Source organism: Sapajus apella, unplaced genomic scaffold (assembly GCF_009761245.1).
Source record: "Sapajus apella isolate SASKATOON/1434 unplaced genomic scaffold, GSC_monkey_1.0 scaffold2, whole genome shotgun sequence".
In the NCBI taxonomy this organism is placed as follows: domain Eukaryota; kingdom Metazoa; phylum Chordata; class Mammalia; order Primates; family Cebidae; genus Sapajus; species Sapajus apella.
In genome coordinates, this window is record NW_022436942.1 from 63,364,682 (window position 1) to 63,377,934 (window position 13,253).

The 13,253-nt window shown below is 36.9% G+C and overlaps 1 protein-coding gene across 5 annotated transcripts in view; it reads left to right on the forward strand.

Annotated features, from left to right (window-relative positions):
• The window catches only part of WASHC4 (WASH complex subunit 4), a 61,603-nt gene that overhangs the window by 12,856 nt on the left and 35,494 nt on the right, over positions 1–13,253 (forward strand). For 3 of the 5 annotated variants that reach the window (XM_032299995.1, XM_032299999.1, XM_032300003.1), the window contains 6 exons: positions 1,034–1,076; positions 1,574–1,677; positions 2,285–2,405; positions 5,879–6,002; positions 6,110–6,237; positions 7,323–7,483. In XM_032299995.1, the coding sequence (XP_032155886.1) occupies positions 1,034–1,076; positions 1,574–1,677; positions 2,285–2,405; positions 5,879–6,002; positions 6,110–6,237; positions 7,323–7,483 (681 nt within the window). Of the gene's footprint in view, positions 1–1,033; positions 1,077–1,561; positions 1,678–2,284; positions 2,406–5,878; positions 6,003–6,109; positions 6,238–7,322; positions 7,484–13,253 lie in introns of all 5 variants that reach the window. The other 2 variants (XM_032300011.1, XM_032300018.1) reach the window with 1 other exon arrangement.

The following is a 13,253-nucleotide window of genomic DNA, read 5'->3' on the forward strand; positions in this document are numbered from 1 at the left end:
CCTCATCCTACCCCTGCCCTAGAAGGATAAAATTTATTTGAATTTTGTGTTTAATTTTAAAATGTGCATTCTATCTTGTAGGATATCTATATGTGCTTTGATATTATAAGTACTGTTTAAAATTTGTTGAGCAAATTAAGTAGGAGATAGAATTGAATTTTTCTTTGGCTTTTGACTTTGGTATTATAATTCTAGTAGTATGCATTATTTTCCTTTTATTTTTTTCTTTTTTCCTTTGAGACGGAGTCTTGCTCTGTTGTCCAGGCTGGAGTGCAGTGGCGCGATCTCGTCACACCACAACCTCTGCCTCCCAGGTTTAAGGGATTCTCCTGCCTCAGCCTCCTGAGTACCTGGGATTATAGGCACGTGGCACCACACCTGGCTAATTTTTGTATTTTTAGTAGAAACAGGGTTTTACCATGTCAGTCAGGCTGGTTTGAACTCCTGACCTCATGATCCGCCTGCCTTGGCCTCCCAAAGTGCTGGGATTACAGGTGTGAGCCACTGCACCCAGCCTGCATTGTTTTTCAGTAGGGATGAGAACTCAGAAACAAACCTAGCTGAAGAGAGGGCTGGTTCCTAAAGGCCAGTTTGGATAGGATAACAAAAATTCTAGTTGGTAATTAAGAAATTCTAATAGTTTAGAAAGATATGAATACCATTTTTAATATTTCTCTACCTTCATCCCAAGATACACCCTTTGGGTTTAAATGGTTAGGGTTACTTGTAGGCCACCTATCATCATAGCCCTATCCATGAGTGGGATATAGGAAATAATACTATTAGGTTGGTGCAAAAATTAGTGCTGTTTTTATATCATAGTTACTTTTGCACCACCCTAATAGTATGTACAAGGTAGTTCTCTTCTTGGGAAAGTGGACGTGATGCTCTTAAAATTTAAATGACTAGAGCCTTAATAAAGGTAAATATTAACATTCCAAGATCATCTCCTCCTGTGTGTATTTGAAATAAGAATAAACTGTGACAAAAAGGAAAGTTTTTTTTTTTTAACTTGGTTGTTATTTTATTATAGGATTGCACCCAAAATTATAGAGACAACTGGAGTTCATTTTCAGGTAAAAGACATTTAGCTTGACTTGCAAAACTGTAATTTTTTACTACATATGGTTGGAGAGTATGACACTCACAGCAACACTCTTAAAGGTGTGTGTGTGTGTGTGTGTGTGTGTGTGTGTGTGTGTGTGTTTGCATTTGTTCTCTTTTATCTGTGAAGTTGAGGCAGCGTTACTGACCATTATCACTGTAACTTAGTTTTTCTCAGGAATGCCCTAATGCAGATTCTCTAATGGATCTCTTTGGACAGTGAAATAAATCTGCAATACTGCAATTAAGGATGAAATTTTTTTCATCTTAAAAAGAGAAAAGTTTTCTCTATTTAAGACTAAAAGACTAATAGTCCTTTCTGAGGATCTACCCTATAGCTTATTAAACTGATTTACCCACTGCTTTTACTAATTCAGTAGTTAGCCCAAATAATTTTACTTTAAAAGTCTACGTGAGGCTTAACTTCTAACTAGTGACTAAATGATAATCATTAAAGGTTTTTTGACAGACTATGTATGAGCACTTGGGAGAACTGCTAACAGTTTTGCTCACCCTGGATGAAATTATTGATAATCATATCACACTGAAAGACCACTGGACTATGTACAAAAGGTACGCCAATTAAAATATTTTAAAATATTCTCTTTGGTTAATGTATTTGTTAGTATTAGTAAAAAGTAAACAAATGTAAATAATACAGATTTTCTAAAAGACCTGGGGATTGATATTTAGAAGGAGCTCATATCAAATGTTTTCATGAATGCAGTAACCATTCTTTAATTTCACATGAGTTTGTTGGGGTGAGTATAATACACTTGTATAAAGCATCCTAATTCTTATAGTAGTAGATAGTTAATTTGCCTAGCATAGGACTCAGATTTATTTTTTTCCTTGGGTTCTATTCAGGTGACAGTTTTTCCTTCCTGAGCTTGGTTTTATTTTATTATATATACTGATTTTTTTTTAGACCATGGTGGTTTATTTTATTCATGTTATAAGTACTTATTAAATATTTGGTATGTACAGAGTATGAGGCATTTTGATTTAAGATGATATCAAAAAGCATAAGAAAATCTATTAGGATTGTTGTGTTCAAGTTTTCAAATATGTAGAGCCAAACAAGAAATATAAGTAATAAAATTTTTACTTCCAGGAAAATGTTTTTTAATTTAAAAATTTATTAGGTAGATTTAAGATCTTTCTCTTCATTGTCCATAAGGTTACTGAAATCTGTCCATCATAATCCTTCAAAATTTGGAATTCAGGAAGAAAAACTAAAGCCGTTTGAAAAGTTCTTGCTGAAGCTAGAAGGGCAGTTACTGGATGGAATGATATTCCAGGTAAGTAGGTCTGTATCAGACTGTAACAATTGGGCTCATATTAGATGACACAGCTCAGAATTATAGTAAAACACTGTTGAATATATTTTTCTTTGAACAGTGCTTTGGTTTAAAATTATTGCTAGAATACTAAAATATTTCAGCATCTAGTAGCAAACCAAATTAATAGTGTATTAGTTGTATCTAGAGTAAGAGTTTTAGAAAAATTATGTAGATGGATAAAAATACTTGAGGATTAACATCTAGTCTGAGTGGTTAGGTACAGGCATATCTTGTTTTATTGCATTTCACTTTATTGCACTTCCCAGGTAATTGCATTTTCTAGAAATTAAAGTTTTGTGGCAACCCTGCATCAAGCAAGTCTTTCGTCGTTATTTTTCCAACAGCATGTATTCACGTTGTCTCTATGTCACATTTTGGTAATTCTTGTAATATTTTAAACTTTATTATTGTAGCTGTTATGGTGATCAGTGGTTTCTGACGTTACTGTTGTAATTGCTGTGTGGTGCTACAAAAATAATGCCCATAAGATTATGAATTTAATCAATAAATGTTGTGTTTGTTCTGACTGCTTTATCAACTGGCTGGTGCTTGTCCTTTCTCTCTCTTCATGTCTTTTTATTCCATGAGACACAACCATATTGAAATTGGTTCAATTAATTGGCCTCTAAGTGTTCAAATAAAAAGAGGAGTTTCATGTCTCTTAATCAAAAGCTAGACATGATTAAGCTTAGCAAGGAAGTAGCATCAAAAGCAGATGGGCGTGGTGGCTCATGCCTGTAATCCCAGAACTTTGGGAGGCTGAGCGGGCAGATCACCTGAGGTCAAGTGTTTGAGACCAACCTGGCCAATGTGGTGAAACCCTGTCTCTACTAAAAATACAAAAATTAGCAATGCTTGGTGGCAGATGCCTGTAATCCCAACTACTTGGGAAGCTGAGACAGGAGAATCACTTGAACCTGGGAGGTGGAGGTTGCTGTGAGCTGAGATCATGCCACTGCACTCCAGCCTGGGCATCAAGAGCGAGACTGTGTCTTGGGGTGGCGGGGGTGGGAAGCAGAGATAGGCCAAAAGTTAGGCCTCTTGCTCTGAACAGTTAGCCAATGTGTGAATGCAAAGGAAAAGTTTTGAAGGAAATTAAAAGTGCCGTGAGTTCACACATATGTTAAGAAAGCGAAACAGCATTACTGCTCATATGGAGAAAGTTTTGTTGGATTGAATTGAAAATCAAACCAGCCACAATATTAGTTTAAGCCAAAGCCTAATTCAGAGCAAGGCCCTAACTCTTTTTACTTCTCTGAAGGCTGAGAGAGGTGAGGAAGCTGCAGAAGAAAAATTTGAAGCTAGCATAGGTTGGTTCATGAGGTTTAAGGAAAGAAGCCATCTCCATAACATAAAAGTGCAAAAGCAGCAAGGGCTCATGTAAAAGCCACAGTAAGTTGTCCAGAAGATCTAGTAAAGATCACTGATAGGAGTGGCCACACTAAGGGACAGATTAGTGTGGATGTAACAGCCTTCTGTTGAATATTGTATGACATCTGTGACTTCAATAGAGGAAAAGCCAGTGCCCATTTGCCATTCTGAAAATCTTAGGGCCCTTAAAGATTATGTTAATCTGCTCTGCCTCTTCTTTATAAATGGAAAAACAAAGCCTGATGACAGCATATCAACATTGAGGCAAGACCCTCGGCCAGCAAAAAGATGATAGCTCACTGAAGGCTCAACTGTTATTAGCATTTTTAGCAATAAAGTATTTTTAAACTAATGTACCTTTTTTTTAGACATAATGCACCTTTTTTTAAGACATAATGCTATTGCATACTTAATAGACTATAGTATAATTTAAATATAACTTTTATATGTGCTGGAAAACCAAAAAAATTGTATCACTCACTTTATTGCACTGATCAGGAACTAAATCTGTGGTTTCTGTGAGGTGTACTTGGATTGCATTTGCTGTTTTTAGCCTCTAGGTTTAGGCTTTTAAGACAACCTTTAACAAGTTTAATTCTTCCTAGGCTCAGGGAATATAATTTGGGTTTACACAGTCCAGTATGGCAGCTTCTAACTACATGTGGCTATTTAAATGTAAATAAATTAAAATGAAATACAAAGTTGACTTTCTTAGTCACACTGGCCACATTTCAAGTCCTTAACAGCCACATGTGGTTCATGGCTAAGCCATCATACCAGACAGCACACATGTAGAATATTTTCATCATCACAGAAAGTTCTGTTGGGCTGCTTTGAGCAGTTTCCACTGGAAATTGCATTATATTCCATTTATAATATACTTCAAGGTTACCTTTAGTTTATATTTTACATGATCACAGTTTTTGACTGATTGATTCCAACTCTTGTTTACTGTTGACCCTTTGAACAATATAGGTTTGAAGTGTGCACGGGTCTTCTTATACACAGATTGTTTCAATAAATGTATTAGAAAATTTTTTGAACGTTAGCAACATTTTGAAAGAAACTTGCAGACAAACAGCATAGCCTAGAAACATTAAGAAAACTCAAGCCTGTAATCCCAGCACTGGGAGGCCGAGGCGGGTGGATCACGAGGTCAAGAGATCGAGACCATCCTGGTCAACATGGTGAAACCCCGTCTCTATTAAAAAAAAAAATACAAAAAATTAGCTGGGCGTGTTGGTGCGTGCCTGTAATCCCAGCTACTCAGGAGGCTGAGGCAGGAGAATTGCCTGAACCCAGGAGGCGGAGGTTGCGGTGAGCCGAAATCGCGCCATTGCACTCCAGCCTGGGTAACATGAGTGAAACTCCGTCTCAAAAAAAAAAAGAAAAGAAAAAGTTAGGTATGTCATGAATGCATAAAATATATGCAGATACTAGTGTATTTATGTGTTAATTGACTTCATGTTTTATGTTATCCGCAAGGCTTTTATGCTTGCGGATAACATAAAACCAGTATGCTATTACTGGTTAAGTTTTTGGGTAGTCAGAAGTTATATGAAGATTTTTGACCACATGGGGGTCAGTGCCCCTAACCTTATGTTACTCAAGAGTCAACTGTATATCAATTTAAATATTAGGTCAATAGGTTAAGAAGATAATTTTTTGCTATTGATTCTTTTTCCAGGAGGCATTTCTATATACTCTATAATAAAGTGCTAGGAAAGTAATTATAAACAGAACACATAAACTCTTAAAAGTGCAAAGTAAAATAAAAAATAATGCTTTATCTTCTATACATGTCTGAACATCATGTGTATCTCTTCATACAGGATTATAGATTTGGGTTCAATTTTATTACTTTCACATAACTAGTACTCAAATATATAAATATATATATATTTTTGATACAAACAGATTTAAATGTTAGATTAAGAACCTAAGCCTTAGTTTTAGTAAAATTTAAATGATGAATATAGAAGTTTATCATACACTGTATTTAAATATTTAGAAGTTTATTATTGAGAGTCTGAATTTCTCTTTAAATGTTTCCTGTCTAGGCCTGTATAGAACAACAATTTGATTCTCTCAATGGAGGAGTATCTGTGTCAAAAAATAGCACTTTTGCTGAGGAATTTGCACATAGTATTCGGTCAATTTTTGCAAACGTAGAAGCCAAACTTGGTAATGTAAATTGCAATTTTTGGTTTTGGTTTATAAAATTTGCACTTCCTTAAAAGCATAATTGAAGTGTATTTGTTCTGCTTTCTCTCTTGTTATTGATTTGTAAGGAGAACCTTCTGAAATTGACCAGAGAGACAAATATGTTGGAATTTGTGGACTCTTTGTATTGCACTTTCAGATTTTTCGAACTATTGATAAAAAGTTTTATAAGTCTTTATTGGATATTTGTAAGAAGGTAAGAACTTAAAACTCATTTTTCAATTTGAGTAGATTGAAAAGATTGCAGATAAAACTAGATATTTTAAAATGCATTTTATTCTTGTTTACAAAAATAATTTAATATTATTCACTTTTAAAATTCAAGTATTCCAGAAATAAGTAACTTAGTGAATGAAAATATACCATATTTCCACATCATATTAATATTAATACATATTGGTAGAGGGTGTTCAGATTGTTTTTTTCTGTACATTAACTTTTTTTTTGGTGCTGCTAATACTACTTTTTTTTTTTTTTTTTTTACATTTTGCCACTGATTTTCATTACTGAAGAAGAAAAAATTTAAAATATATTTCTTTCTATGTCTTTACTATTTTCTTTTTCTTTTTTTTAGACGGAGTCTTTCTCTGTCACCCAGGCTGTAGTGCAGTGGCACAATCTTGGCTCATCCTCCGCTGCCCGGGTTCAAGTGATTCCCCTGCCTCAGCCTCCTGAGTAGCTTGGACTACAGGCGTGTGCCATCACGCCTGGCCAACTTTTTTTGTATTTTTTAGTAGAGATGGAGTTTCACCGTGTTGGCTACGATGGTCTTGATCTCCTTACCTTGTGATCTGCCTGCCTTGGCCTCCCAAAGTGCTGGGATTACAGGCATGAGCCACTGGGCCTGGCCGTCTTTGCTATTTTCATGTGGCACCCGATTTCAAAATTGAAAGATTAGTTTGTGTATAACATCAAGTGATAGTGACTGTGAGAACCCAACCAACTTTTTTTAAACTTATGTAGAATGAAACTAAAGGACACAAAGATTCAAGTTTCTATCTACTTGTTGCATTTTTGTTTATCTGAAAATCCATGAGGGAGTGTTTTGTGGTATGTTATTTAATATTACAGGAAATAAAATTGTCATGTTCAACACCAGATGTAGAAATACCTTAACTCTGCCACAGTTAAAGATATTTGTCTCATAATATAATAATAAGTATTTTTGTGGTTTTTTTTTTTAAATGAGTTGTCTTCCATGTGTATTATAGAACTTTTAAACAGCTTATTGTTTAGCCTGCATTTAATGATTTTTTTCCCCCTTATCCTTTTCTGTTTCAGGTACCAGCTATCACTCTAACTGCTAATATTATTTGGTTTCCTGATAATTTTCTGATCCAGAAAATACCAGCAGCTGCCAAACTTCTAGACAGAAAAAGTCTTCAAGCCATTAAAATACACAGGGATACTTTTCTACAGCAGAAAGCTCAATCACTTACCAAGTAGGTTTTATAAACAAGTATAATGAAAATACTTATTCTCTGTATTCAAATTTTATACTGGCTCTAAATGTATAGTACCATTTGAATTATGAGATTAAATGTACTTAAGGATCAGGCAATCTCTAGGAGATTTGTTTTCTAGAAGTTTTTTGTAAAAAATGTTTTATGCTTGAAGTCAGTTTAAGATGTAGACAGATTATACTTTATGGATGCAAATGTGTACTTAGTTTTTATCATCTGTGTTAAATATTTTTTGTTTAAATGAAGTGAAGTCCCTGATTTCGTTGCAGTAGATATCATTTGATAACATTAAAAACATTGTGTGTCCATGGTGGTTTTGGGAGGGGTTAACTTTTTCTTGATGTGCTTCCTTTTCCCCCCTTTATTTTTATGAACATAATATATACATGTATATAAAACATCAAAAAGTACTAAAGCTTAAAGGGAAAGATAATTGTCCTCTTCCCAATTCCTTCCTGTATTGCTCTCCAAAGGAACATTTTTAACTCTTTGTTTCTTCTGATACTTACATTATTTTTTTGTTTCTCTCTTATTGTGTAAATTTTCAAACATACAGAAAGTAGAGAAAATAGTATCAAGAGCCCCTATGTTCCCATCACTGAGCTTCAACAATTAATTTATTGCACACTCTTTCTTGAGTACACGGCTAAAATCACATGTTAACTTGGATAAAGATTTTGAGTGAAATGATGTAGGACTCTGCCGCAGGCCCCATGCTGGTGACAGATTTTTGTTTGTGATATGGCTAAAGATGTAATGGGGATACTTACCTACTTTCTGTTGATTTTGACTATCATAGGGAAGTTAGGTCACTACTCTACATTGGGGGAAGGAAGAGCATGTCTGGAATATAGGAGAGCCCTCAAAGCATTTTTAGTACTGCTATGTCCTCTTATTAAAATGGAAAACTATAGCCAGTTTAGGCAGGTCTATTCATTTCAGAGCTCTGTTAGATATCCTAAATCAAGTGTTGAAGAGGAATAAAAACAAATGTTTAGATTTAGATTAAAGAGCTGAATTAAGTAATAGAAGATAGCAAGAGAAATCTGTTTTTCCATTTCAGTAGCAGTAAGTGGGAAAAATGTGGGTATTTTAGTTCTTGGAATCTTGGTATTTTGTAACAAGGTGATGCAGTTACTGAAAATGCTGTACATACTTAGATTACATTAATATCTGTAATACCTAGGTTGTGGAAACTAGTTAGTTATAGTACAGGTTGAGTATCCCTAACTGAAATGCTCCAGAATTGGAAACTTTTTTTTTTTTTGAGGTGGAGTTTCGCTCTTGTTACCCAGGCTGGAGTGCAATGGCACGATCTCGGCTCACCGCAACCTCCACCTCCTGGGTTCAGGCAATTCTCCTGCCTCAGCCTCCTGAGTAGCTGGAATTACAGGCACGCACCACCATGCCCAGCTGATATTTTGTATTTTTAGTAGAGACGGGGTTTCACCATGTTGACCAGGATGGTCTCGATCTCTTGACCTCGTGATCCACCTGCCTCGGCCTCCCAAAGTGCTGGGATTACAGGCGTGAGCCACCGTGCCTGGCCCCAAATTGCAAACTTTTTGAGTGCCATCATAATGCCCAGCAGAAACGCATATTGGAGCATTTTGGATTTCGGATTAAGGACGCTGAACTGGCAAGTATATAATGAAAATATTCCAAGATCTGAAATGCTTCTGGTCCCAACCTTTTCGGATGCGAGTTACTCATCATGTGTATCTAGGTCATGGGAATTGGTAGTTCCATTGAATTCTTTTATTTATATATTTATTTATTTTTGAGACCATGTCTTGCTCTGTCTCCCAAGCTGGAGTGCAGTGGTATGATCTTGGCTCACTGTAACCTCTGCTTCCCCCAAGTGATTCTCCTGCCTCAGCCTCCCGAGTAGCTGGGACAACAGGCGCCTACCACCATGCCCGGCTAATTTTTGTATTTGTAGCAGAGATGGGATTTCACTATGTTGACCAGGCTGTTCTCAAACTCCTGACCTCAGGTGATTTGTCCACCTCGGCCTCCCAAAATGCTGGGATTACAGGCATGAGCCACCACACCTGGCCTCTTTAAAATTTTATTTTTTATTTTTTATTTTTAAACTTTTAAGTTCGGGGTAAAGTGCAGGCACGTTACATAGGTAAATGTGTGTCATGGGGGTTTGTTGTACAGATTATTTAATAACCCAGGTATATTCCATGGAATTCTTATTGGTCAGATCATAGCTGGTGTTTGGTGGTTGCCATGTTTTGAGAGGGTCACAAACTGCAGCATCCCCAGATGAAGCTGGACAGGATGTCAGAAGTTCTGAGAACCATGCTTTTTTGTTTATCTTCTCTTTCTTAGTGTCTGTAGAGTTTGGCCTTTAAAAGAGAAATCTGTGGAATGATTTAGTGGGTTTCTTTAAATATCTGAGGGGCATTCAGAATGAAAAGTGAACAGATTCTATCTCTGTGGCTCCAGTAGGCTAAACTAAAACCAAAAGATGAAGATGACAGATAGTAATAAAAAATAATAATATAAAAATAATTGCCAACATTATGAATCCATTAACTCTGTGGCAGGCATTATGCTAATGGCTTTAAATATATTTTTTTGTGTAAAGCATGTAACAGCCTTCTGGCAGAAAATAATAAAGGTAACAACTAATGTTTATGGCGTGCTTACCATAAGCCAGTAGCTATTCCAGGAACGTCATGCAATTTTCTGATCATTAAAGGAGATGATATTCACACATATCATCTCCTTTAATGATCAGAAAATTGTGCGACATAGATACAGTTATTATTGCCATTTTATAGATGAGAAAACCTTACAAAGAGATTAAACTTGCCCAAGTTTAAACAACTAGTAGGTAATAGGTGGCAGATGCAGGCAGTCCAACTATTTTTATCCCATTCGTAGATAAAGAAAATGAGGTTTAGAGAAATGAACTTTGCCAGGTCACACAGCTAAGTCCATGTCAGAGAGGGCATTCAAACCAGTGCCAGTCCTGTTCTAGTGCCTCTGCAGCAGGTAGCATTGTGTGGGCTTCTCTGAGGTAATGTGGTCCACTTCACTAAAGCTGTGTGGGCAGAATATAGATGACTGTCAGTACAAGATCTGTGGGAAGTGAGTCTTATTACGTGGACAGTTGAATAAGTTGACTTTCAAAGACTTCTTGCATGATAAAATTTTGTTTCTAAATTCTTTACTATAGACCTCCATGGAGCTGAAGGGCACAGTTATCTTTTTGAATCTCTTTGCAATTGTCAAAGAAACCTAAAATTCACTCCACTAAAGTGAAACTCAGGAGAGTGATGATGTTGTGATCAGCATGGGCTTTGTCCTGACATTTTAGAGAAAATTGAAGGAGTGCCTAAGAGGTGTCCCAAGATCAGGCTTCAGAGTTTACATGAGTAAAGAGGGAGCAATAGAGAGCAATGAGCAAGAGTTTTTCTGCCCACACTATACACCAGATTGCAAGTGGCCAGTGTCCCAGCTGCCTCCTTGACTAGAGTCCAAGGTTTGTGGATTGCTGCATTTTGCTTTTGATTTGCAACCATTTTAACACTGGAAAATACTGCCTTAAGACGGTAGAGGTCTGAATCTTTGTTTTAGACTCCCATGTTGACATACAGGCATTGACACTGTTTAATGCTTTATTTTGGGGCAGGAGATTTGTTTGTTTTGTTTTCTTTTTTTGAGACAGAGTTTCGCTCTTGCTACCTAGGCTGGAGTGTAATGGCTCCATCTCAGCTCACTGCAACCTCCGCCTCCTGGGTTCAAGTGATTCTCCTGCCTCATCTTTCCGGGTAGCTTAGATTACAAGCATGTGTCACCACACCTGGCTAATTTTATATTTTTAGTAGAGACCAACATGGTTTCTCCATGTTGGTCAGGCTGGTCTTGAACTCCCGAAGGTGATCCGCCTGCCTTGGTCTCCCAAAGTGCTGGTATTATAGGTGTGAACCACTCTGCCCGGCCTGGAAATTTGTTTTTTTACCTTGGTGGTTTTCCTGTTTGTACTTTGAAATGAAACTGACAATCCAATAGGACACTTGACCATTTTTGTACTCTTTGTCAGTTAACTTACTTTTTAAAACTTGAAGCAATTTCATTTTTATATATTTATAAGAGATAAAGATTGTCATCTGGATGTGATCACAGAGTGATGGGCAGAAGTGATTTACAAACCTCTGCGTTATCCTATAGTCTTATCTAAAGCTGGCTGAATGCCATTCACTATGTATTATTGCCTTCTTCATAGTGTTATTGACATAGTTGCTTATCAGCAAGAGTTCCATAGTCTAGTCTAGGTCTCTTTCTCTGGTCCTTGCTCATGACTTTTCTGTCTTGTACATGGGATTCCTGCTGAGTCTTGATCATACCGCCTCCTCAAAAATGGAGGCATTGCTCTAGGACTGTGCTCTCTGTTTTTAAAAAAGGACCAGACTTTTAAAAAGGAATCATTTGTGAGTCAAACAGTATGTTTCAGCACCATTTGAAGCAAAGCCATAAAGTACAACTATTTGTGTATTTTGTCTAATGGAATTATGGCTTTGTAGAAACCATTTTTCTCAGATTTTGTGCCAGGGTTACCCCTCCCTAAGTCACATTTATTAGAGATTTTGACAGGATCCCTCATTACATTGAGTTCTTCAGATTGACAGATTGCCCAGCAATATGGCTAGCCACTGACTTCAGTGTGGAATTCTGAACTTAATTGAGTGTCTTCAGTCCCTTGCCCTGAAGAGCTATCCTCTAGCTGATTCTGACCTGTAAGAATAGGACATTTCTTTACCCTGTATAACTACAAAAGATTAAAAAAAAAAAAAATAGTTGGTAATGTTGGATTCCATAAAGGAGAATTGTCCATTTTGCATACTAAGTTTTTATTTTTTTGAGACAGGGTCTCTCTCTGTCACTCAGGCTGGAGTGCAGCGGCGTGATCTCAGTTCACTGCAACCTCCTCTACCTCCTGGGTTTAAGCAAGTCTGCCTCGGCCTCCGGAGTAGCTGGGACTACAGGCGTGCGCCACCATACCGGGCTAATTTTTGAAGTTTCACCATGTTGGCCAGGCTGGTCACGAACTCCTGACCTCAGGCAGTCTGCCCCACCTGGGCCTCTCAAAGTGTTGGGATTATGAGCCACCACGCTTGGCCACATACTAAGTTTTTTAAAGAAAAAGTATAAACAGCTTGTGAATGTAAAGAGGTTCCCATCTTGAATGAGCTTGAATTGGGAAACATTGATGGAGTAATTTAGTATTTGTAATCATCCTGAATAGTTGAGAGAATTACATTTTGCATTGCTCCAGTCTTCTGGGATGGGAAAGCTTCCTGGATGTGAGCTTGAATCTTGTCTGAGCTTATGATCTTGGTGCCTACTTAACTTCTCTGTGTAGCAGTTTCTTCTGTGTGGAGGTTGTAGTACCTACCTCATAAGGTTAATGTAAGGGTTGAAAGAGGTGGTTTGTATATGTATGTGTGTGTGTAAAGTGCTTGGAACAGTAGCTGTTGTAAGCATTCAATAATTATTAGCTTTTATATTCAGATTTCTGACCACTTCCACTGTCCCTATTCTGGTTCAAGCTGTCATCTTCCTTCTTCTGCATTATAGTAGCTTTCTAGGTGGTTTTCCTGCTTTTACCATCACCCCTTCTGTAGTTTATTTTCAACTCATCAGATCCTCTTAAAACCAAAGTTAGATCAGGTTACTTTGCTTAGTCCCTCTAGTGGCTTGCTTTCTCAGAGTCAAAATCCCTACTCCTTGC